General features: G+C 51.0%; 1 protein-coding gene across 1 annotated transcript in view; it reads right to left on the minus strand.

Moving 5' to 3' along the window:
* FGF18 (fibroblast growth factor 18) overlaps nucleotides 1–27,082 on the minus strand; it is a 74,834-nt gene that overhangs the window by 45,026 nt on the left and 2,726 nt on the right. Inside the window, exon 3 of the mRNA XM_029998524.2 lies at nucleotides 670–850. Coding sequence (XP_029854384.1) covers nucleotides 670–850 — 181 coding nt within the window. The remainder of the gene's footprint in view (nucleotides 1–669; nucleotides 851–27,082) is intronic.

A 27,082-nucleotide genomic window follows, 5' to 3' on the forward strand; every position in this document is an offset into this window, starting at 1 on the left:
CTCTGCCGCAACCACCTCAAAATGTACCAGAATTACACAGTTTTTTCATAATTCAGCCTGCTAGCAGCATTTCTAGCATGTTGCTTGTGTGCAAATCACAATGAGAATAGCTGAACATGCTGCTAGCCCGAGGGAAGTTCAATTATTTGCGTTCCTGCAGGATCCACGTGCCCCAAGATTCAATTTAAGCTCTGGGGTACTCTCAAAGCTCCAAAGTCTGCTTAATTTCAGCTCAAACCAAATATCCCCGCCCACCCCCGCCTTGAAAAATGAGAGTGCTTCATTGAAGCGCTGGATTCACCAAACTCAAGCCCATAGTTCCTGGAGAAAGAACATCCCCAATCACCAACCTGGGTATCATTTATGAATTACAGCAGACACACTGTGAGTTCATCCATTGGGCAGAAAAAGATTTTTCTCTTCAAGCACCATCATACACTAACAAATTGGGGCATGACACTACTGTGGGAACTGCCTGCAGCTGGGAGCCAGGCTGACAGCCTGCTCCAATACAACAAATCCCATGTTCTTAACCTGGAAAGGGTTTTTTTTCCCCTTTTATCCTGTTTTTTATTGCTGCTCTTATTTTTATCCCAAGAGGTTCTCAGCCCAACATGCAGGATAAAGCCTTTGACCTGGAGTCTGGGGGATCCCAGTAAATATTCTTACCATATTTATCTCCATCTTCTCCTTTGGCACTGATCCTCCTGCCGAGCACTTGGATGTGTTTCCCACTTGTCCTGCTGTAGAGCTGATAGAGCCGAAGCTGCTTCCTGCTCACGTCGTCCCTCGCTCGCGTCTGGTTCTCCACGTGTATCCGAAAATCTACATTCTCCTCGGCAGCAAACATCTGAGAGCGGATGGGGAGCGGGGAGAGAGAAGAGAACAGGCCATGAAATAAAAGCAGCATCTTGGACAGAAAGACTGCACGCCAACCTGCCAAGGGGCACGTGGCGCAAGAGGACTCGGATTTGGCTGCCCTTTACTTGACAGCTGCGGCCGCGGTATCAGGCACTCAACATGTAATTCTAGCCAGAGCTGGCTCTCAACAGTAAACCAAACCTGGGTTTTTACAATCAAACTCTGGGGGTTTTTTGAGTAAAAACTTCTGCTCGGTCCTGCTTTGATTTAATCCCGGTCAGCCATGCTGGCCATAAATCAGGCTCTCCTTTGCATATACATAACCTCTACCAGGTTACACAGACATGTATGGGAAAAAGGGGATGGACAACTCCATTTTAGAGAATTCGTGCTTCACCTTCAGCAGCTGCATTGATTCCCTGGATTAACTGCAGGGAAGAAGTCAAGGGAAAAATCTATTTATGCTGACATTAGCAGACTGGACTCTAGCTTTGCACAGGCATAAAATCTACTACAATGAAAGTGTCATTTGTACACAGGCACTCTAAAGCCTAACTTTTTTGCCAGCTCTGCTTTTCAATGAAGCCAGTTCATTGGTGGCCGTCTACGGATGCATCTCTGTCCGCCTCAACAGGGCCATGGCTTGGGGAGAGATCACGAGGACCAGCGAGAGCCAAACCAGCACGTCCAGCTGCGAGGCCATTATCAGCAGGGGTCTGATCACTAGAGCCACTTCATCTGTTTTTTTCTAGCCAATGGATTAAATTAACTGTAGTTCACTAAAGCCTTAAAATATTACCAGAAACTTTCTTGGACACATCTGCCCTTCTCTGCAGATCTTGTTTCCTATCTTAACTGTTCCCAAGAAACACCAAAACAGGATTCCTGCTTTTGCTTCCAGAGTCGTGCATGCCTTGCCCAAGGCCAGAGGACCAGACAACCCAGGGGTTCTCAAGATGCTCTCCCAAAGGGGAGCCTGGGCAGCGCGCGCCCAAAAGCACTTCACACCCAAACAATACAAAAGGCCAGAAATCGCTCCACGATCTGTCCCCGAGAGCATTTGCACCACAACATCCACGCTGCCCACTCCAAACTGACAGATGGACAATATTTTGGTGGCAGGCTCCTCCCTTCACAGGACAATAAATCATTTGGAAACTAAAAGATTATCGAGTGGCACACACACAAAACCACTGCACAATTGGCAATTTTTAATTTGACCAAGACAAAGACCATTCAAAGTCTACTCATTGTTGGTGAGCTCTAATGCTGCGTACCGCTTGCATGTAAGAGACAAAATAAGAATCACATGGGAATTTAATGACGCCTAGGTTTGGGACTGGCAGAGGAACATCTACGCCTAGCAGAGTTACTACTTCTTCTAACACATTCCCGCTACAGCATGCTTTTCCCCCTAGCCTGCAAGCAACAGTGTTCTGATATATTGACGTAGGGATGGAGCTGGGAATGCAAATGAAAAAGGGTCAATAAATCCTCATTCAGGTCAATTGCAGGCTAAAACACATAAGAGCAAGTGGCCACAGCACGCAAAACAGCCCCACTTCAGCCTCCTGCATATGTCATCTCATACCAGCAAATGTTTTGAAGCCAAATACTCACTGAAAGTCAAAACCTCAAAAGAACTTTTTAGCATTTCCAATTATCAAGTAGACACACAGATCAGCAGCAGCAGGAAAACTTCGGGCCGGCAGTGCTGCTTAGCACCAGATCTTCACTAAGCAACCCAAACAGAAACATTATATTCAGCACAGTGGCAACAGCAATGAGGTTCACAGGGATGTTGTGGGATCGCCTTTGCTGCCCTTATTAAATGCTGGGATTATGCTATTTGAATCCCAAGTCCTAGGAGAGAAAGCAATTTAACTCTCTTCTTTTACTGTCAGAAGTCAGGAGGAGACTGCAGGAGCTAACCGCACAGGCTGAGCAAAAGGAGATTCAGGGCAATGCCGGGTCTAAACAGACATTCAAGGTGACGACAGGGGTGACAGACAAGAATTACACAATTAATTGTAGCACTATTTCCCACTCTCAGAAAACAGTGCAGCAAGAAGCCGTGACCCAAAGCTGAGGACGCAGGAGGAGAAGCAGCCACGGCACCTGCCGGGAGGGTACCACGGGACGCTGACGGAGCTCGTGGCTGTCGCTGAGCCAGGCTCTGCTCGCTCTCCTCTCCCAAGGCACCGCAGCTATGTCTGAGAACAGCAAGCAGGACCTGGCTTTTGGCACGAATAATATTAATTTCTTTTTTTCTTCCTACATCTCTTCTTGCTTTCTTTTCAAGTGATATGGTTGCGAAGCATGCTAAACTACTAGAAACAGAGATGTTCAAGTAATGTTGACAGTCTGCCTCGTACCCACAAAAGCAAGGCTATTTGCAGTTAAGATTCCGGCTCCATCATTTTAAGATTTAAAACAGATTTTAAATCAAGATGACGTCATTACATTGCTTTCACCACATGTTAATGAATTTCACATTTTTCTAGGAAAAAAAAAAAACAAAACAGGTGGGATCTGAAGTGGGGGGAAGGGCAGGTTGCTTTGCCTTCTTGGAAACTTCAAACAGAAAAGGCAATCTGTTTTCCAAAACATGTTTTAATTCTCTCTTTTAATTGTCTCTTGAGCACTCACACCGCAGCAGCCCCAGCCCGTAGCCGCAGTGCCTGCGTGGACTCTGGAGCGCCCACGGAGCCATCCTGCGCCGTGGTCAGCTCCCAACATGCCACAAACCCTCCGGCGCACGTTTGTCACAGTTCTCCTGCCCAAGATCAGCTAACGCAGCACCTCCTCCCGTCGCAAGAAGGGCACGCTGCAGCCCAGAGGGATGACGTCTCCTCCTCCCCCAGCCGAGGGCCGGGCTGGCATCACCCACAAGCCCAACACCTTCTCCAAGCCCAGCAGCAGCCCGACACGGGGATCGGCAGGGGACACCGACTCCTGAAATAAAGTCAGCCCAAGCACGTATCACTCCATCGCTTCTGCAGTAACAGGTCCAGCTCTAACCCAGGGAAAGAAGTCCTGGAGGAGGAACATGCTCCAGGTTCTGCTTGCAGCTGACCTGTCCCCTGGTCAAGAAGCCGTGGTCCAGAGCAGCAGTGAAACCACCAGAATATAGCTGCCTGCTCAAAGATAAGCACACGCTTAACCACTCTGTGGAAACGGGATGCTCTGCTGGAGCGTGGCCAAGGTGAATTAGCCGTGCCAGCCTGGGCTGCATCTGGCCCGCAGCAGAGAGTATCAATACTCCAAAATAAAATTTCATGCGGTGTCAATTTCACGAGATAAAACCTATTTGATCATTGCTGAAATCCATTCTCACAATATCCCTGCCCTAAAGAGTATATTCCTTCAAGCAGATAACTTTACTGAGATAAGAAAGTCCATTTATATATACCATAAGAGAGACTCTCTTTCATAAATCTCAAAAAAATTAGTAACATATGCCTCCTTCGGTAACTAATCGCCAACACTCAGTCAGGAAGGTCACCTAAGACCAAGTCCATCCACCCCCAAATACATTTCCATAACAATCACAACCACACAAAAATAAATGCAGAAACATCTTTAAGTTCCAGCTCCACTTGAAACTGCATATAAAAATATCATACACAAAATGACCACCTTTTTTTTTTTTTGCCTTTCAATCTGATCATCCACGCATCCATGCTGTAGGTAGTAAAACCTACAGACTCTGGATCCAGAGTTCAGCACAACAGGTCCTTGAAATGAACGGCTGGTTGCACCTTCTAGCTCTTGACCAGCAATGTGCCCTGTGGGACACTCTCTGGGGACAGGAAAAGGATTTCCTGCATTATTCTATCTCCTCCAGCGTTTTCGTGAGATTTCGGGTTGCATTGTGGTCTATTTTGCAAACCTATCCAACTGGTACAGGCCGCTGTCTATGCAGGACAATTTTGGCAACTCAGGGTAGTGGGTTTCACATAACTCATCTCATTCTTTGCCAATGGTTTATAGTCTGCAAAATCCCGGTCGTTAAAACAGCGCATCAAATTTGGTTTCATTTTTATTCTTCCCCTCTTTTTCTTTTCAATCAGTTCCTCATCCATTTATTATTTATTTATCACTACATCTTCCAGTGATAATATACAGCTACAAAGACATCCTAAAAATACAGTTGGCAACACAGAGCTTATGCAAGGTAATAACCACCATTCCTGTTAAAAACAACCATCACCTCAAGCAACTGATGCCCCAGAAATGCCTCACTGAATGCATCAGAAATGCCTGACACCTGAAAAGAAGTTGTTCTCCCTCCTCTCTGTGGTACTTGCCCAATCATTCAAGGTAGGTGCATTTAGTCCTACCTCCTTTCCAAAGAAGAGCCACAGAAACCAGAAACGACATCTGTCTTCAGAGAGCCCACACTGGGAGATTTTCAAGTGCTTTTTTTGCCAAATGATTCTCAAACAACGAGTGGATTTAATTTTAAACGGCTTTACAACGATCTTTCAGCTTAAAGAATGACTCTCCTATTTGTTAAATCCCAGATGGAGGGCGAGGGAAAGACCATTTTGCTGATGCAGCCTAAGGTTTCACCATTAAGTAATCCAAGAAATGCTCAAGAACGGCAAAAGCCTCTGACAGCAGCACTGCGATGTTAGTCCTACACAAGCTTGTGACACACGTCTGCGAACACCGATGCCCGGCTGTCAACGGAAAGCAATCGCAGCCCTGCCAAGGTCAATGAAACCCTCGCGGTGCCAAGCCATGTTTACGGGATTTGGTTTTCCATCCAACCAACATCTACGCATTTCGAATTTTCTATTTTGAGCTTTCCAGTAAAAGGGGATGTTAATCTGTTATTGTTCATGTCATAAAGCGTTACAGCATGAGATGTCCAAGGCCCAGAGCATGGCCAAGTTAGCTGGGAGCTGGACTTCAGAATTTCCTGATTTTTTGCTTTTCATCCTACAGAGCCTCCAAGCCTCATTAGAGAGCAAATCATATGTCATTCCCAAAACTGAACTAGGAATACAAAATCCCTCTCCTTAAAGGCCGTACCGATTGCAAAAGATAAACAAATCAAGCTATTCAAAGTCCTTTCAAACCCCATCTGATAAGCAGGAAATACTTATTACCTTTCAGCCATCAAATCAACCAAATATTAATGATTTTCTCCATGACCTTCTAAACACATGAAAGTTAACTCAATAAGGTCAACAAGAGGATATCCAAGACAGATCTCTCTCAAGTCCGCAAAGGCAAGTAACAAACCACTTTGCTTCCATGACTTTGGAAAAATTCCTCTATGCCAATTACAGCAGGATTTGCTAGCTCACCATGACAGCCATCCTCGACATGCAGTGAAACACAATGCACTCGTTTGCTGCTTTTTCCTCCTCTTAACTGCAAAGTCAATCCATCGCCAGGATATTGTTACCTTCAGGTTACAGAGCCTAGTTCAAAGCCAGACAGAAACGGATGTGCGCTGCTTTGACGCATTCACTTCTTTGGGCTTAGAAGCACATTTGGAAATTCATCTAACACAAAGCGGCTCTATATTCAGATGCGCAGCAGGAACCCGGAGCGAAGGGAAAGGGTACTCTGGAGTGAATCTCTATGCATCCGACGGGAGAGAGGCTATGGCATGACAGTGTCAGAATTGCACAAATGTACCTGAGCCTTTCAAAATAACAGAACTTAGACCTTTGTTGTGGTGTTTGTTTCTTCCTGCTCTCCACAGAAAAATATTTTTTCCTTGAAAAATAAATATCCAAAAACCTAAGTTGCACTCTCAGTCTTGGGAGATGTCACCTTGGATGATGACTGTGTACCCTCCAGGACACACTGTGAGAAAAGGCAAGACAGTGCACCATGGAAGTGGTTGTTCAAAAAGATGCAGACATGAGACTCCGCAAAAGACTCCACCAATGGCATTTACAAAGTATTTCACTTCAAATGCTTTTTGATATTATTTTTTGGTGGGAAAAATATTTCATTGGACAAGCATGAATGTCCTGTTTAAAACCCAAAATGCCAAAAGATCTCGCTCCACAAGAGCTGTACCACTCTATAGCCCATTCATAGATCAAGTCATGAACCATCTTTTGTCTTTGCTTCCTTAGAAGGCTGTTTCTGAAACACTTCCCTAATATTCTCTGCCTTAATTTTCTACCTCGTATATTTACATCCAGTTTACATCTGTTTATTCTTGTACCAGCAGCATCCTCCGGCTTGAATAATACTTTTCCCCCTTGTGCTTCTCCTTGCAATGTGTTCAGGCTATTCCCTTTCTCCCCTCTCTCCCCAGCCTCCATTTCACCATGCTGGGAAAGGAAGAAAGCCAAGCACCAGACCACCTCCACCCGCCCTCGTCGCAGAGGAGCTCCCGCCCGCACCGAGGACGGGTGCCAAAAGCTGTCCCTCGGCATGGGCCCATGCAGGAGACATCAGCCCATCACAGGGAGAAACCCAGAGCTCTCCCCACTCCTGCAGAGATATGCTCTGAAATTGAGCCCCTCATTTCTTTGACTTGAGCACTTTCAAGCTGCTGCAGTACGCGAAATTCAAGGATGTTTGCTCTTTGTTTAATGCACTAAGTGAAGTGCATATAGGGATGGAGCTGGAAAGGAGAAGGAAACGGGGTGATGAGGGGGTCGAGCCTGCCAGTCCCTTTGGATTTCAGAAATGTTAAACAAGACCCAAAGAGACGATGTTTCCAGGGCTTGGAAGAGGGGACATACAGCTCAACGAGGTGACACATACTTGGATCCAAAAACCGCTCTGCAAGCAGAGCCTCCTTTTCTCCAGAGAGCTGCCTGCTGCATTCAGAGAAGCCATACATTAAGTCTCCTTGGGCAGCGTCAGACCTTCGTTCTCTCCGAAACACACAGCCCCTGAGAAACAGGGCTCTTGCTCAGCCAAACTCCCCAGCATCTCCCCGAGATCCTGCCAGCTTTCCAAGCCATGTACCACTGCTATCCAGCTGCCCTGAAGCGACGTGTCCACCGACCCTCGGATGGCAGACAGCAGTGTTACTGAGCCTGGTATGAAAAACCATGAGGAAGGCAGGAGGGAGTGCCAAAAAAGTGGAACCTGAGAGAGTTTGAGGAAACGAATGTTTTATGGCCCATCAGTCAGTATTTGGCCATTTTCTAGAGAAAGATGATGCCGCCTTTGAGAAAACCAAATTTCTCCTTTTGATGATGGAGTGAGCCTCAGCCAGAACTGTGAAAACGCACCATTTGTGAGATGGTGACATTTTAAACTTGTTCCACCCTGGGAAATGGTTCAGTCTGGGGAAGAGCAGAGTTTCAGCCTTGATTAATGACTTTTAAAACCCCAGCTGTACTCGCGTGCAACCAGAGGAGGGGAAGGTACCTCCAGCCAGCGCTGCCTGCCGGTGCAAAGCCCGGCACGAGAGTGTTGCTGAAGCGCTGCAATGCAGCCCTCTTAAACGGGCTCCAACACCCCGTCCTCCGCATCTCCACCTGCATCTGCCCATTCTCACCGATTCAGAACCAGGTCACTGGCTGCAGCCCCCAAGTCACGTTATTAATACAATTACCATGAGCAACAGCAGCTCAGCGGTCTGCAAGAGGGAGCCCACCCCTCCGGCGCCCACCTCCCCTCCCCGCAGGAGCCTGCGTCGTGCCGCGGTGCAGCAGCGCCGAAGGGGCCGGGACCGAGCCACCTCCCAGCACCAACAGGCACCTCTTTCCCAGCGGGACAAGCTCCTGCTACCTGTGCTAACCAAAGCAAATCAGCCCCGTGCATCTTGGCTGCAGGGGTATCTGCAGGACGCCGCCTCTCGCCACGAGCTCTTGACAGTTTTGATTCTCTGGAAATATAATTCAGACCTTAATTCTTTTTCTTATTTTTCTCCAGTTGCGTGTATCTTTTTTTTAAATTCAGGGATGGTATTATTTTACTACAGCTGTCAATCAGGCAACGAGCAAGCAGGGCCTTTTCTTTCTTCCTTTCTTTCTTTGTCATTCTTTCTTTTTAATGCTTGTTATATCTCTGCTATATACTTCCTCTCCACACAGAAATATCCCTTCAAAGCTTGATATTATTGAGCAGCTTTCAACCATGCCCAGCAGAGCCATGTATTCTCTGCATTTGTCTGGCCTTTGTTTCTAGGAATGAAATACCAATGGCTGAACAGTGTGACTTCATTTCACGCCTTCATTCCAATACTTGTTCTATTTCTATCCCACTGGGTCAAACTCACCTATTGTGAGACCTCACCGATTTCAATTACATCAGGGATTAATTTGTTCCATTGCGTTGAAGCTGTTAATACAATCCTTGCTGGCTCTAGATTAGAAAAGGCACGGTGGAGACCTCCCTCGCAGGCAGTGTGTTTAACAGCGGTCTTGATCTTCATTTTTGTTCAGCGGTGGGGTTTTTTTTTTTCTTCCCTTTGTGCCCCTTTGCCCCTCTTTTCACAATCTTCCCCTTCCTTTCTAAATTGCCCTTATCAGAACTGGGTGGTCCACTGTGACTGGCAAAACGTTGCCTTCCAAAGCCGCTGCCCAGGGCTTGCGAGGGAGGTCGGCGCTGGAAGGAAGGTCCGGCCTGAAGCCACCCGACGCCACGCAGATGTGACCACTCCAGCTTTGGCACCTCATCTCCCCCAGGACGATTTCGAAGGGTCCCTGCAGGTCCCCACGTACCCAAAGGGATCTGCAGATGCTCAGTTCTGCAGCTCCGACCGTTGGCCGACCGTCAGTCGACCGAGGTCTCGAGGGGAAAACTGAGATCCTCCATGTAGCAGATCGACCCGCTGCTACGCACATTTGACAAGTAACTCTGGTTGTCCTTTCTGGGGTTCCCAAACTGGGACACAAGATCAGGACGGAGCTTTAAAATGTCCAGCCCTGTGGTCTCATAGGATATCTGTGATACCAGTTTAAGGCGATCTCAGCAATCCTGACTCAAAGTTGTAATTTATCCATGTGATTTTGTCTCAGGAAGAGATACTGAACGCAGGAAGACTTAGGGCCCACGCGGGTGCAAAGCAGTTTTGCTTTGCTCGAGTGCTACAACTCTGTCCCACAAGATCCACTGCTTGTCCATTTTAAAAAATCCAACAAGATCTTAGTGAAAATATATTTTCAGGAAATAGTGCGATGATTCCAGAATAATAAGAAGGGGAGTTTCAGAAAGATAAGTAGGGGAAAAAACAGAGGATATTAAAATAAAACCAAACAAGCAGCTCAAACAGATTCCTCCCTTGCTTACGAAAATACATTAAATTTCCATGGTGGTTTCATGAGGTCACCTCAGGCTTCCACGGGGCATCTCTGTACAGCCTGGGCTGCAGGAAGTTGCAAGGGTTAATGCCGTAGCTGTCAAATTCGCCAGGCAGAAGTAGGACAGGCTGGGTTTCAGGGCTCCAGATTTCTTCCCATGTTCAGCACTCGGTTTTCCAAAATGTACAACGATCCCATTTACTACTGCACTAATTATTGTTATTTTTATTACTGGAAGAAACCTAGGAATAAGCTGAACTAGTATCACCCAACTGTTTATTTAGCTCTGCCACTCACCGTAGACCTTGGCGGAGCCATCCGGGGACAGGGTGAAGGCCCCACGTCCCCTCAGGCACTGCCCCACCTGCCATCTCCCACCCCAGCCACCCACTCAGGTCTCATCCCCTTCGGTGCCAAATATTGCCTGAACGGCACTGCCTTGTAACTACACGGCCTGGACCTGGGCAGTGTCTGATCACGGCAACGCAAACCTTGGTGCCAGCAGAAACCCTCGCACCTCCCCAGGACCAAGACCTCACTGCACGTACGTTGCTCTGGACACGTCCTACCACGCAGAGCAAACCCACCCTGAGACACACAGCCCACGGAGGGAAGACGGGATCTGCTCTGGAGGACGCGTTACACTACAACAGCCTTCACAACAGTCCTGATCTGCAAAAATCACTGCTTCCACAAGCCTAAGCTTTCCAGAATATTCCCCGTTACGGTTGGAATCTCCTACCGTGGTTTCTCCCCAGATGGTTTTGCTGGGGAAGAGCTAAGCTCCCACCATCGCCACTTCACCACAGTTATTTCTGACACTGTCAAGTTGAGTGAGGGCAAAACAAAACCCAAAACAATTCCCCCCCTTCCAGCCATGCCTCCCAAGGGGCACACTCTTTGCACGGGGGGGAAAGTTTCGATATTCGTTAATTCCCCACAACATCCTTCAGGCTTCGCCCGGGCCATGCGTGACCCAGATTCCCTGCATGGCTCTGTGCTACTGCCACCGCTCCTCGCTGCTAGCACCAGGACGTAAATATTTTTCAGAAGCAGTTTCATGCTGTGTCCCTCCTCATGGCATGGGTATCGCTGCAAAGAAAACTGCAACAAGGCTTTGCAGAACAGCCCCCAACCAACCCCTGTGAGATCATGGATCCACAAAGCCAGCAGTTGGATTTGGGGAGCTTGGCATGCTACAACTGCCTTCACTACCTTAACAAAAGAAAAAAAAGGTTTATTTTCTTTATGGAGAAAATACTCCTGCTGAAATAAACTGCCCTGATATGCAGGAATTAAAACCCTTCAGCGATTCAAACTGTTGCAAGTAGTTGTCTATTAGTGTTTTCGAGCAGTTGAAACAGGCATTCAGGAAAGAAAACCTCGAGAGGAAACCGTAAAGTCTCTCCAGCCCAAAGCACACTAAGAGCAAACGCGGTCTCCGACGAGGCCGCGGCGCAGTAACCCGTGCCTGAGCACGTATCACCCGCACGGCGAGCCGCGGAGGAGGTCCCTTTTGAAGCAGACCCAGCGGCAGCCGCCAACTTGCTCCCGAACAACTTAAAAGCCTTTGCGCACAGCACAGGGAGCTCTGCAAAGGCGAGAAATAAGGGTGAGGGGGCTGCCCCTCCGCTATCCCCGCTCGTCCCCGGGGTGCTGCCGGCTGAGCACACGGTTTGTCCCCATCGCCCGCTGCTCCTCGCCCCATTTCACATGCAGCGGTGGAGGAGCCCAGCTTGGCCACACCGGCTGGGTTGCAGCAGAGACCGGGGCAGTCCTCCCAGTGGGGTGCTCCTGGGACAAAAGCTGCAGGCACCCCACTAAAAATACTTACCAGCAATTTGTTCGTCTCTTCAAACGAGACCTGAGCCCAATTACTGAAAAACCTGCCAGGTTCAAAGCACTCCCGACCTTTTCTCTCCTTCCCTCCATCAGCAGCAACTTCCTCCCGGGGCAGATGCTCCAGCTGCAAACCCGTTTGGCCACGGCAGTAGGGCAGAGCGGAATCCCCAAGCCCACTCCCCTGAAACCGCTCAGGGGTTTTCCAAATCCCAGAAAAAAAAGGCAGAGTCATTCCCCCCTAGGACTTACAAAGCCGGTTTAAAGCATGGGCCCATCAGGTCCAAGGTGACATCTCTGGGTCTTCTGCTCAATACCAGCCCAGCTGGGACCTCCATGAAAACAGGAGCAAAAGCACAAGACATGGGAAACCCAAGCGATTCTCAGGACAACACCACCATCAGAATGAGACAGAAGGTCACCAGAGACCGCTCTCCCCATAAAAGAAAAACATTTGCAGTGGCAGCACTGCAGCAGCGAGCCCATATTTACCCCGGTAGCTCCTTTCATCCCTGTCCCCTGACATCGTCCAAGGAACACAGAGATCCCTGCTCCCACTGCAGAAAAGCAACTCCCTCTAGGGTAAAACATGGCAACTGCCGAGCAGCGCACATGAGTTCAGGGCAGGATTTCCAAAACACCTTTTTCCATTGCATTTGCAAAGAGAACAGAGACGTGGCTAACAACTATCTCCCTGGACGGTAGCTCCCAAGCACTGGTCTTGCATGAAAGGTGGCTTCTCCAAAAGCGCACAGCGGATTCAGCAGAGGTGCCTGGAGACCCTATCGAATTATCCCATGCCACTTTTCTTTTGTCGAGTTTCCTCTCTGGAAACCTTTTACTAAGCTCCAACTGGTCCCGCTCCTGCTTATTCTGGCAAGATAACACCTAGTGACCCTACACGGGAATGGTCCAAGGGGAAAGGGACTTCCTCAGGTGTCACTGCTCACGCATCCCATGATTTGGCAGCCTCTACACAGTGCTGGGATATAAGAAAATGGTTGTGACCAAGGACAGGGAGGTTAATCCATCTAATAATAACTGGAGGCCAATCGGGGGATTTACTGAAATAGCAGGAGTCATTCTGCTGGGAATGTTTGTGCTGCTGATACCTCACTTCTGCCTCGCGTTCATTCCCACTAGCCTGCCTCCAGATTTTTCATGCCTGCTTTTAGGACTGGCTGACATTAGCTGTTTGAGACCCCAAATCCCTCCGACAGCTTGCACCCTCCCCTCCTACATTTAAAGTTTGTCTTCTCCATCGTTCAGCTGAGCATCTTTTTACTCCCACCATCTCCAACGGCACCGCTCTGAAGGGAGACGTTTGCAGGTTCAGGGCAAGTATCAAATCCATGTTACGGAAACTACCAAAACATCACTGGAAACTGGTAAATACACAACAGCCTCAATGGTACATGTCTCCTGAATACCAACCTGCTAATATCAGTTATTGAGGGGGAAAAGTCCTGTCTCTCTGGGCTGATCTCTCTTTCAGAGCCTAATTACAACACCCGACGGGGATGCCCAGCTTGGGGGACAGCCTCTCCGGGCTTTTCACCCTGGCCCAGTGAAATAAAGCCGGTGACAGCAGGGCTGGTGTTGCTGAACGCGGCTGACGTGTGGCAGCATTACGAGGGGTCACTGTGGACCTGCCCTTCCCCAAACACCAGGCTGAGCCAAAGCTTTGTGTCAAAACAGGAAAAGGAGTTGTATGTGAGGAAGATCTCTGCAAACTTTAAGCTGTGATTCACAGAGACGGTGACTTCTCCTCAGGTCTAAAAACCCAATAAAATACCAACCACCACTGGGCATTTCCTTTTCTCCTTCCAGTTCCCACCTGTCAGTGATGCTAGCAATATGTAATGACATATTCTCCGTCCTTGGACTTCACCCACCATATCCAAATAGTCAATCAGACAAGCCCTGACTTGGGATACCGTTGGAAGAGCCAGGGGCACAACCCTTGCTCTTTAAAAAGCAAAGTACACAGCTATATCAAAAAACAAAATTCACAGAAAGAGGACAGAGGGGACGTAAGATTCATGTGCCCTGTTCACGCAGGGGCCAGAGATGCCCAGCGCTGCTGTGCCACGGGAAGGCTTGGGTTGGGAAATGCCATCGGAGGCTCCTGAACAGGAGAGAGCAGGGAACTGGGACAACAGCACAGCACAATCCAGCAGGAGACCAGCTCCCAGGAAAAAGCCACTGCAGCCCTCTGAACCCACTGGGACTTGTTAAAGGCAAGGTCCTGGGGTAACAGTGTCGAGGAAGAGCGGTCAGGGTGAAAAGTGGAGTAGGCCAGCAAATTACCTAAAAATAAAGGGCAATTTGTGAAATCACAGCCATGGAGATGAGCACCCCCGCCTTGTCCTTCAAACAGCTTTTCCCCATTTCAGTTGCACACTTTGCCAACACATTGCTGATGAGTTTCCTTTTCCTCTCCCCAAGTTACCATGACCAAGCACCTGCACTAGTAGAGTTGGTCCTGTGTAGTTCTCTTCCCATGTACATGAGAAATATCTTTATTTACAAAAGTCTTGCAAGCTATTTCTGGAACGGGGCTTTCAAGAGATGATTTTGATCAGTAATTCACTTACTTGAAACATAAGATGCAAAATTTCCTTCATCTCTGCAAGGGAGATATTTTCTTTTGATCTTGCTTTATGCTTTGCTTGCCTTGCAAAACCTATTTCATGAACTGTAAGGCAGGATGGAGCTCTCTGGATGTCCTCTGAACCCCAAATACATTACCATGGGAGGCCTGCTGACGTAGGAGGTGGACAGAACCAATTTCCATCTGAAAATGTGCTACTTACTTTAAATAAATCTCTTCAAATCAACTTACCTGGGCAGACCCACTTCTATTTAACAAAACTCAATTAAAATCATCATTAACAACAACCTTTTCCATTTCCCATCATTTCTCCGGGGTGGCCCTACCTGAAACCACGATCTGAGATGCCACACAGTAACATGCTGCAGAGCTTCCAGGAGCCATCAGCAAAGCACAATTTCACACCGAAACCATCCCCAACGTAAGACCAAGACGTTAAAAAACGGCTTAGAAGTTCACGTTCAGTGAACAAAACACACGGCCAGCTCCAAAAGCTTCAAGGGAAAACACAAGAGACAGGAACCACCTCTTTCTCAGTGTGAGCACGCAAGATGCTCCTCATCAAGCCCAGCGCTCTCGCAAGCCCGCGGAGAAGCTGCCAACCCAAAGGTGGTCAGCAAAACGAGGACTGAGAGGGAGGTGAGCCCCGAAGCTGGGCATCCCCCGGACCCTGCCCGAAGGCATGTTTGAGGAGTTATATTTCTGCACCTCCCAATTCACTGATGCCCTCCCCAAAACAATGCTCCTGTACCGTCACCGCTGCTTTCAGCCTGCCGCATGCTGCCACGCGCGGTGGCAGAGTCCCCTCGGCTACACGCGGTGACACGCTGCAAGAACTGCCGGCACCATCCCGGAGATGGGAAAAATGGCTTTGGAGCAGTAACTCAGTGCTGCCAGTCACACCAGCTTGGTACCTGCTAACAAAAGAGTCGAGCACCTATTTGGCACTCCCGGTTTCCCTTTATAAAAACCCGGCTGCCACAGGGTCCCCTTTCTGGGGAAGCCGGAGGGTACTGCATCACTGCCTGCTCCTGCTCGCAGGCATGTGTCTGATCAATTCTGCTTAAACAAGTTACCCCAATGCAAACCCCAGCCTGCTCTCTTGGGCTAATGGGCTCCACGAGCATTTTGACTCTGACTTACGAACTCTGCTCCAGGTTGCTCCACGGAGCACCCACAAAATCCATCAGCCGTTAAGAGGGAGCAATAAAAAAAATATCCCGGCTGGGTTAGTCTGTAAAGGCTCTTCATCCACCACAGCCAGCCATCACCCCATACCTGCCAACAGCCACGAAACTTCTCCTTCCCTAAAAGTTCTTTGAAATACATTCTCAAGCCCTATTATCTCTCCTGTTTATACCACATTATCGAGAAATCTCCAAGTAATTTATAAGCCCACAAGCTCCTGTGCTAACAGGGCAATAAATCACATTTATATACCCCGTCGCCTACTGTTCGGAGGGCTGCGGTGCCGAGCCTGCTGGCCGGCCGGTCGGCCGCGGGGCAGCAGCCACTGCCTTCCCCGAACCCTCCACCCTCCGCAGCACCCGATTTGTTCACAGGAGAAGGCAGTTTTGTTCCGCATCAGCCGGATGTTTATTTTTTAAGTACTCGGAGAGGATTCCAGCCTGCGTCCTACCTCACTGTGTTTTCCCCATCCGACACCGATACAAGCACACAAAAGAGGGTTTTCTTTTTACAAAATCAAACCAAAGGAGGAGGATGTTTTTGGCTATTTTCCTCGAGGAAAGAGGTTGCCCATCTAATAATCCCTAAATGGGCAGTGGGTTGCTGGGCTTTCATGTGTGCCTCTGAGCCTCCCCTCGCCGTGCCAGGTCACTGGTTTTCTTTTCCACGGAGTTGCAAAACCCCTGAATAACAAGGTTTGTGCATGGAAGTGCTGACACAAACCTTAACTACAGCATCCTGAACATGATACCAGAATAAGGACGCTCCCTGTGTGGCCCAGCATATGGATAAATAAAGCATTTCAGCAGCCAGCGCCGACAGATCATAAACCTCCATGAGCATAAATACCAACAACAACCCAAAAAGATTAGAGGGCTTACTGGCGAGGCAGGCTGGGATGATTTAGAGTTGGGGTGGAAGGGTCATTATTGCTGAATAGGTGGGGGCGAGCGGGCCAAGGAAATCAATAAACCATTCTGCTCCCAGAGAAGGAAGGGGCCACACTAATTGTGCAAACAGACATTTTCCGTTTGAGGCTGCAGATCTCCACCTCACCCAACACGGATGGATGTAGGGAACTCGCACCGTCTTGCTGAGAAACAAGGACTTCACCCCGAGACACGTGCCCCGGGAGCTCCATCACTCGGAGGAGAGCTCACCTGGGCACCTCGCCGGATGCGACTCGCTGCCAGAGGCAACTTCAAATGAACGCAGACCCAGGCAATGCTCATCTCCAGCTCATTAATTTCATTTTTTATGAAGTTAATATATAGTTGGGATAAGGATCTCGGTTGCTTTCAGCATCACCACCAAGTCGGAGCTTTTCCAGTGTCTGGTTCTAGCACCATACAACCAACCGACAGGTCCTGCCAGCACCGGTTATCTTCAAGGGCCAAAGACAAGCTTTGGGACCAACTTCACCCCTGATAAAATAACCATGTTTGCGAGTCGCCACGCTTGCATCGGAGGTGGAGGTGGTCCCAAAATTAGCCACAACAGATCGCTGCATCCTACAGCGAGGATGGACACAAAGCTTTGCAGCCGGGCTTCCAGGCACACAACTGCTGAGCCACAGAGTTCAAAGGCAGCAAGCAATTCCTCCTTTGCCGCTTCGCTCTTCTCCTTCGGTCCTCCCCATTCCCAATTCTTCTACCTTTTTTCCCCACTTTCTTTCTAGGGAACAGAGCAATGGCAAGAGACACCAGCTTCAGGGAGTGAAGACCCTTTATAAAGAGAATAAATACATACTATACAAATAAATAACTATTTGTACCTAATGGGCCAATGTACCTGAAAGCCCATCTTTGGGACATACCGTAGGAGGTCGTTCAGGGAACCAGCGGACAGTGGCAATGTCCATTATTCCCGTGAAGAAACCCGAGTTCACAAGCACATACAGGTGCAAACAGTGACGATCTTCATTCCCAGCTAACCAGAACTGTGAGCCGATGCTGGTGGTAAAAGTACAGGAACCTGCTCTGGTCCCTCTGAGTGAGCCAGTCTCCTCCTCCGCTGCCTTTCCAAAGATATTTAAAGAAAACGCTCTTTATATCAGTTAATGAAATAGCTCAAAACCTGCCCAGGTCATTTCAAGCTTATTGCCGGCAGTTAATGGCTTTCAACTTTCCTTGGGATCTTGAGAGTTTTTAAAATCAGTAATTTCATCTTCCCTCCAGAAATAAATTCCTCAATGGTTTCACTGCAAAAATATTCCTAGGAATGGACAATTCTGCTGCTCGTGTACTAAGACCGCACAAAAAAAAAAAAAAATCAGATTAATATTGAGCCTTATCAAAAGCATGGCATAAACCATGTGTTGAATTTAATCCAAACCAAACTGTCAATCTGCCTTCAGGATCAGATATAACAAACATGTGAGCCTAGGGCCAGAAATGAAAAGCACGGTTTGTTTTCTAATAGAAGATTTGTACTGATGTCTATTAGCTGCGCTCCTGTGTGGAAATCTTCACACTGCAAATGCCAGACAATTAGGATTCCTTATCTTTCTGCTTTGCTGAGTTAGGGAAAAGTTTCATTTGGTTTTAATTAATTTAGATTGCAGGTTTCCCATTTTCAGGGAACAACTCTCAACGGTTTTGGAAAATAAATCCTTTTCTGAAACGCCTTAAATAGGGGAAAAAAGAGGCGTTACAATCACTAAGGCACCTTCCGAGGTTTGGGCTGCTGCGGCTTGCAGGTAGCAGGGAAAGCCCAACACGCTTTGCTGCATCCATCACCAGTCACCAGCAGTGGGGAAAAAATGCCAACAGGGGGAAATTCAGGCCAGCCGTGGGCAAACACAGACAGGAGACCTTACGACATGAAGCTGGAGATTCCCCAACAGCCCTTTCTTCGAACCACCGGCGTTCACGCCTACAGCACCAGGATGCCGTAAAGCACCGTGCCTCGGTCCAGAGCCCCACGGGCACCCGGCACACAAACGGTGCCAATGAAACAGTACGAACAGTTCCCTGTTTGGTCTGGGAATGCCTGGAGCTCCCGTTTGGTCTGGGAATGCCTGGAGCTCCCCACCTCCCCAGGCCCACCACCCGGCTAACAGAGCAGCTTTGCGAGCTCAGCCTTGCTGGCCCTGTGTCAGAGAGCTAGCACAGATTTTCTTTGGAAGTGAAACCCCGCAACTTAACCTAGTGCTGTTCAGCTTCTCGGCACGCACGGCGACGGTGCACGCAGGGGAAGTCAGGCTCCTAGAAAGAAATGAAAACTGCACAAATAAACTCAATTTCTTCTTCGCTAAATTCAAATGGCAATTAAATTCCTGCTACCCACTCTTGCAACTGAAACAGCACAAAAGCAAGCCCTCTGCCTCTCTAGCAGACTATTCCCATTTATTTACTCCCTCTCCAAATTGGCGAACGCAGCGCGGCTGACCCAGGAGCTGGAGGCTCCGCCGCGATGCTCGTGCTAGCGGGATCAGGAGCGAGGGGGATGCTCTCGGGGTGCCTCGGGGGCAGCCCAGTCCCGTCCCCCACCTCGCCGGTGCTTTGGTGGCTCAGCTGCTCCTGCGCGGGTTAGGGGGGCAACCCCAGCAAAACGCTGGAGCAGGCACCTCATTCACCGCATCCACGTCTGCAGGCACCTGCGCATCTCTTAAAAATTCAGCCCTGCAACCTAGCTGTCAATTTTGCCACAAATCGGTCAGTTTGGCTTGCAGGTCGGAAGAGTTCTCTCGTAGGGGCTAAGATAATGCTATGTCAAACTCACGAAATAAATACACAGTATAACCGGGGGGGACCCTCCGTGCCTGCCCCGCAGACCACAGCTGGGGCCGGCCAGCGCTACCGGGCAGAGCTGCCCTCGCACCTCCCTTCCAACCCGAGATGTACCGGCTTTGCCGACCGCTGAAAACCCCGACGTAGAAACACGCACGCGCCCTTTTGGACCGCAAAAGTTTCCGTCCCCAATTGCCCCGTGGCTAGGCTGGCTTGTTGCACAGCAGAACACCCAACACGGAGTTCCACATCTAATTTCAGGCGAAGTTTGTAGAAGAACCGCTTGTTCCCCGGGATAAAAATGCCATGTGTACGCGGCATCAAACATTATTCCTGTAAAAGGCCCCAGCAATCAGAGCTGCTGGTCCTCCTATTGATTGCTGGGGGGCTGTTTGCTATTCTGATCTCAGCTGGTCGGAAGTCTCCCCAATCACCGCAGGGTCGCGACCACGGGGTCAGAAACCTGCACTACATACATCATAATTTATTTTACAGATAATCAATACCACACTGCACCATGCAATCTTACAGTACAGCCTCACATTGAGGGACTGATGCTACTCGTACAGGATTGTAACCTTAGGGCCTGGCAGCTTAAGGGGGTCAAAATCAGCTTTCGTTTTATAGTTGGAAGTCATGGCTGGAAGTAGAGTATGTACCCCACTCGCTATTAGCTCATACGTTCGTACGACTGAGTCAAATTCTGCCTACGGTTTTAATCCAACTTGGGAAAATAAACATTAGTATCTCTTGAGGTTCGTACCTGACAATTCGACAGAAGGCGGCCAAGGAGCAGCACAGTGAGTGGCTTGCCCAGGGTTTGCAGGGAAGGAGGTGACCCCAGTCCCACCTGCAGGTGAGGGAACCCGTGCGATCGCAGCACCGCAGTGCCAGCTTTCCAGACCGCCCCTCTCTTCAAATGGATTAAGAGCAACGGAGAGGCAGCAAAATGTCCTTCTATCAATATCACCCTTCATCCCGTTTTCTAATTTATATTCCCACGGCCTCCTAACCTGCCAGCCGTGCCCACGGTCACCCAGCACGCACGCTGTGAGCCCAGTTATCTACCAGGCTCGCCACTGCTCCCTGCATTTTTCTGTTAATTCTGGATTTCTGCAGAAGAGGAGCTCGGGGTATTCCAAAAGATACAACAGCTTTTTAACAAGCTGTCCTTAAAAATGATGCCAAAGATAGTATTTTAGCAGGAAAGAAAGGGATTTGAAATATGCAGCAGGAGAACAAGGAACCGGGAGGAATAAGGAGTGCTGGAAACGCCTCGTAGGAAGAGCAATCCGTTAATTAGTTAATTGCTGCATTCTGGTATTTGTATCCATGCAATATGCAGCTCCCCGGGACCTTCACCAAGGTTTAGCACTCATCAGTCTCAACGCGATTTGGATTATAAACCGTTAACGGGGGAATCGCAGGGCACACCCAGCCCCTCGCCGCTCTGCCGCCCCTCGGTGCCAGCCCCGCCGTCGTTCGCAGGATCCGGCCCCTCAGCCTGGCCACCACTGGAGGCTCTGCCTCTGCCCCAACGAACCCGGGGAAAGCACAGCCTCACCTTCCACCGCGGCGGGGGGCGAGCCGGACGGCCGGGCTCTGCCTCGTCTCCCGTCACGACCAGCCACGCGGCGCTGAGCGGGACCTGCCGGACTGTCCCCCGCCGCCCGCTTCGTATCCCGTTCCAACCGCCCCCCGAGGCAGGGGCTGCCATCGCCCGACACCGCAGCCTCGCGGCTTCCCCCTTTCCTCCCAGCTTGCCTCCAAAGCAGAGTTCACCTCGGCCGGCATCGCCAGCGGGCCGGAGGGGCACGCGCCCAGCTACAGCCACGAAGCAGGAGCGGCACCACGCTGAGACGGGGGCTAGAGGCAGGAGGGTGCTGTGAGAGGCCGTTATTGCACTCTAACGTCAGTACGTTAAAGGCATCGCGGATTTCCCGGCAGCACGACCCCTTTTCCGCTGGCTGCAGCGGAATAAATCATAGAATCATGGAATCATTTAGGTTGGAAAAGACCTTCAAGATCATCGAGTCCAACCATTACCCAAGCCCACTAAACCATGTCCTGAAGTATCCTGTCCACTTGCTTTTTGAATATCTCCAGGGATGGTGACTCAACCACTTCCCTGGGCAGCCCATTCCAATGTTTGACAGCCCTCTCAGTAAAAAAATTGTTCCTAACACCTAACCGAAATCTCCCTTGCCTCAACTTGAGGCCATTTCCTCTTGTCCTAAAGCAGATAACCTCGTGAAAAAGCAAATGCACGCAGGGAGCAGGGTGTAAGTGGAGTTTGGCAAAGGGCACGGCGCCGTGCCGGGGGAGGATGTGCCGTCGCTACGTGGAAAACGCTGCCCTGTGGTTCAGCTTGAAATCCAGCTGTTTGTGCGGGCAAAACAGGCAGGGAGGTGTCAAAGCGCCGCCCGGGGAGCCCAGCCCCGTGTCGAAGCGAGCCGGCGAGCCCGACGCCGGGGACATGAACCCCACGGCCTGCCCCTGGCCAAGCGGGGAAGATTGGCACGTCGGCCCCCACCCACCGCAGCCCCCGGCACGGGAAGGAGCTCACACAAAGGGAAACACGCAGACCATGACAGGCTAAGCCTCCTCCTTCCTCTCTCTGTTCCCCTTTCTTTCTCTTCATGCTATGGCGAGGCTGCTGAATGCCAATAAGAAAATACTTTGGCAGAGCCAGACACTCTTTTCTATTTTGGTTTTTTTTTTGGTTTTTTTTTTTTCCTTACTTTCCCTCCAGCTGCTTCGCTGGATGCCTAATCCTCCATGGACATCTGGAGAGGTACCGGGACACAGAAGCGACATACCAGGTAGGCAGCGTAATGCACAGCCCTGCATAATTTCTGGTTGTACCTGCTGTTACGGCACAGCAGGTGATGAAAACACAAAAACCCAGGGAAGGAAAGAAAAAAAAAAAAAAAAAAGAAGAAAGGTTCGGACCTGTCAGGGCCAGAGATTCCCAGTGAAAGCCCCCCCGGTCTCAGCCGCACAGCACAGGACGGTCACGCTTTGCAGCGGAGCGTCTCTCTCGGAAGCATCCCGGGGGCTCCTGCCTGCCAGCCCCATCGGCGCCGTGTGCTGGGCTCACAGGCAGCAGGGAATTTCGGTGCTTCCCTGCGCCTGAGGCTTCCATCCCCCCCAGCACGCATGGCGTGACCTACCCCAGCCTTCCCAGGACCGGAGCAGTTTGCAGAGACCCGAGGCAAAGGCCCCGGCAGCAGGTATCCATCCTCACATACCCTTGCCCGGGCACCAACAGCAGCCACTCCTCTTTTTTCCTTTTTCAAATCACGCTGTTCCCTGAACACATTTTTCACCTGCTCTTATCGCAACTGATATCTAAAGTGTCCGTATCTGGGGAAAATCAAAGCGAAAGCAGCTATTGCGCAGCGAGGGTGGAGGGAAGAGACGAGAGAGCATGACAGGGGTTTTCCCAGCTCCTAAGGAAAGGAAGAGACCCATAAAACTACTCCCAAGGATCCAGGAAGTAGCTTTATAGATCCAAAAAAATTATTTTCAGCCCCAGAGGAGTCTTTCTCTTGAGCTCAGACTCCCACAGCAGAGGGAGATATCCACTTACCCAGCCGACCAGCTTGGCACTATCAGCTTACAGCAAAATCAAATATTCTGAGTGGCCATCTGAGTCTCCTGGATGCTGTTCGTACTACCTGAGCCCCCAGAAGCCCTCAGCAGCCACCCCACCTGCCCCTCACCAAAGGACCCGCCACCAGCTGCATCATGTCCCAAATGCGCCCGCAGGGCTTGGGAAGCGTCACCCTTTGCCCGTCCCGCTCTTTTCTTTCGTGCCTCGGTACGCTATGGCCAGGCTGCTCTACAAGCAGAAAACAAGCGGGGTTTGAGGGGGCATCCCTCCTCCAAAACCCAGCACTGCTCTAAACCCAGCATCGCTCACCTCCGTCCAGTCTTGGACATGCCAGGTGCAATAAGGAAAGCAAAACAGAAATTAAATATAACAACCACAATGCATTCAGCTATCTCGAACAGGGGAAATCTGAACCCCGCACCTACTATACCCTTCTACGCGCTCTCCTCAACTCCTGAGTCCTTCTCTGTTTCTCTGAAGCATCTTGCACATCTCTAGAGCTTTGAAAAGGCAAACCGCAATACATGCGGGTGTGCGGATCGAACCCTCCCAGCAGCAGCTCTGCTTTTCTGCCCATTGCCACAACACACCCAGAAAACGCCAAGCCCCCAAATGCTGAAGGAGTTCACGTTTGTTTCTGCCTCACTGGCATAGCCATCTGGAAACCAGCTTTGTCCTTGCAAATCTTCCTGCTAAACATGTGTTTGAAGGGTCTTCTGGCAGAGGACCTTCCCCAGCACATCGAAGGGCTGGGGACTGCGGGAAGCAAAGGCAGCACGTGCCCAGGGTGGGCAGCCGACAGCTGCGGGGCTGGGGGAGCATGGGCTGCGTACCCCCATCTGTCTAGGAGCAAGACCCACCCCTGCACTCACCCCACACTAATCTCAGTCTCGCTTTTCCCATGGGAGAACCAGAGCGTGCACCATCAGCACAAGCGCCGGGCCGCTGCCGGGCTTCCCCGCTCCAGCCCACACCACTGCTCCAACGCGACTCCTCTGACCCACGAGCCCGAGCTCTCCAGGGGCCGGGAGGCAGAGGCAGGGCATGAGGGGCAGCTTCAGGACACACCGCTTCATAGAACCAGAGCAATGAGTCAGCAGGGGGGGAATAAAAATCCCTTGTGGCAAGCAGCATGGTCGTTTCCTGGAGAGCAAGAGGGTTTTAAACAGGAACAAATGGTTTAATACGCAACCCAACCCTGCCTCTGCGGGGCGCGGACTAGGGGAGCCACCCGAGCAGGCACTGCATCTGCTGCCGCGAGTCCAGCAGCAGCGCAGACCCAGAGTCGTGGACCATCTCATCAACTCCAGCCCGTGATGGGGTCATGCGCTTCATCAACATCGCTGAGCTCCTCCTCCTCTAATTAAATCAGGCTTTGCTTATGCAGTTTCTCTGCTCTTCTCACTGCCTAAAAATTAAGTCGGCTGCGATCAGAAAAATCAACAGAAAACTTCCCAGCCTTTCCCAGACCACCTTTGCCGTATTTTTGTCCTTCACAGCATCACTTGTACAACCTGTGTGTCAGCAGCCCCGCAGGAGCGCGGGGTGGACCAGCTCAGGCAGGCATTGCAGCACGGCAGGAACCACAGTGAGACGAGACTGGAAAGCAGAACTCGCTTCAGACGTTTCCACAGAGGAGTGCTACCTCCATCCAAGGGGGCTCAGACACCCTCGCGGAGCAGGAGGCAGGTGCCGGCACGGGGACACTGTGCCGAGGACTCGGTGGTCCCGGTCCAGGCTGAGCGGAGAGGGCGAGCGCGGGATTTCCCAGCCGGGCTGCCGCAGGGCGCCGGGCCCCCGCCGAGTCTCGGCACGCAGGGCTTTGCCGCAAGGAGCGGAGCGGTACGCCGCAGCGAAGCAGCACCCGCGCTATCCCACAGCGTGGGCTTCGAGAGCGACGCGGCGATGCCCGAGTCCCGGAGCCTCCATCCCTGGCAGCACACGCAGCCGTGGCCGCCGCCTCGAGACAGATGCTCGCGCCACCCAAGGAGGGCGAGGGTAGGGTGAGCGGGGACCCTTGGCTCCAGCACCGCTTCGCACCCGCAGAAGGAGCGGTCGGGAACCCCGCGGCAAGGCAAGCCGGGCGGGCTGCGACAAGGACCGCAACGGCGTCCCCGGTGCCGTTCGGTGGCACTCCCGTCCGACCGCCCCCAGGCTGCAGAGGAGCAGACGGGGAGAAGGGAAGGAGCCGCTCAGCAGGCTCACGCCTCCGACATGTGCTGCGCGCAGCTTCGCCAGACCGCAGGATCTGGCTCGCTGAACGTGTGGAAGCAACACTTCTCTGTGTCTCACTTTACAAAGCCCCAAACAATAACTGTCTGTCGCTGCACAGGAGCTTAAGAGAAACATAAGTTGCTATTGGCATGGCGCGCAGCAGCCTTCCTCTTACACAACACCAGCAGATGTGAAAATAGCCCGGTGCTGCCTTGTGCGCTCCTCTGACCTCCTGTTTGCTTCTGGATCAGATTCCAAAGCTGGATCTTAACCTACAAGAGCCATAAAAGCAAAGGATTTGGCCCTATCAGGGACCTCTTCGTAATCTAAGACAGATGCGCTTCATGTAGAAGAACACGCCGAGGTTTATCAGGGCAGGAAAGAGGCTGAGGCAGCATCAGCCTCCGCTCTACGGCACGGCCGGGGCAGCCCACGCAACCATCGCCCCATACTCCGGCTGACGATGCGCTGGAGACGGCCCTGGGGCAGAAGAGCTGGAAACTCTTGCAAACCGGGGCAGCACCCAAAACCTCGCATCCCGCTGCTCAGCCTACACCGAAGCTGCCTCCAGCCCCCACGTGCCCTGGCGAAGGGGGACCTCTGAGCTCCCGAGGTCCCACAACCCCGACCCCGATGTCCTAAGGGCCACTGTGGCTGCCAGAGCCAGCACAGCATGGGAGATGCCCTCCATCCATGCAAGGTGCTCCTCGGGTTTCTCGCCCGCTTGAAGAGCAGGGACTGACTCCAAAGCCAAACCCAACACCGCTCCAGGACATACAGAGGGGGAAAAGCACGTGGAGGACAAACTGCCTCCAGAAGTGTGAAAAGGCAGTGGGAGAATTAAACTGAAGGATGCTAAAGACAAGCAATAGAGGGAGAGTTTAGTAACTAGCGGTGAAAGGGCATCCCTAAGAACGACCCGCATAAATAAATTAGTGTCTCCGGTGACCCCAAGGATATCCAGAGTCCCTGCTGCCTTCGGGACTGCGGCAACCCCAGGCAGCGAGGAACTTCCCAAGATGCAAGAGAAGAAAACAAGACAGGGACATTGCTGCCACGGGGGAAGGGACCGGAGAACGAGCTGTCCTCCTCGCAGCCCTGCAAGGTACAGGGCTGCTCTCACGGCCGTGCCGGCGTGCAGCCGCCAGCACCCATGGCCCACGCTCCAGCAGTGCTCCCCTCTGACCCACCACGTGCTATTCCCCGGTGTCCCTCGGTGGAAATGTCACCCGACAGCAAAGCCCTGGAGGAGTCCGACTTGTCCGGGAGTCTAAATCCTGCTCCCGAAAACTCCGGTCCCTCTGACCTCCCCACGGTCTGGGCTGGGGAACGCCTCTCCGGTGCTGCCACAACCTGCCCACGGGTGATGCTACACCCGAGCGGGTCGCCTACGGGTGGCTGCAGAGGCGGGCGCGGGGTCTACGAGAAAGCTTTTAGCCAGCAGCTGAGCTACCACACCACCGAACCGCAGGCAGCTCGCACGTCAACGCGCCGCAGCCTTTGTACACGAGTAACTCATAGAAGATACAAAATACCCGAGCCATGGTATTTTGGCCCAGAATACCTCCAGCCCCAACACGCGCTGGAGGGATTTTTACCTTCGCGTGCGGAGCCACAGGGTAACAGTCGGCAGCAAAGGAGCGTAATTCTAAGACTAACACGCGGGACGACCCGCTGATCGTGGCTTGCAGGGGAGGGCGAAAGGCAGCCTTAGAATATAATCCATTTCAGGCGCTCTTAAATCTCCCCAATACAACACAGAGCCCTTTAAGCAAAACTAAAC

The sequence above is a fragment of the Aquila chrysaetos genome, chromosome 22 (assembly GCF_900496995.4).
Source record: "Aquila chrysaetos chrysaetos chromosome 22, bAquChr1.4, whole genome shotgun sequence".
Taxonomy (NCBI): domain Eukaryota; kingdom Metazoa; phylum Chordata; class Aves; order Accipitriformes; family Accipitridae; genus Aquila; species Aquila chrysaetos.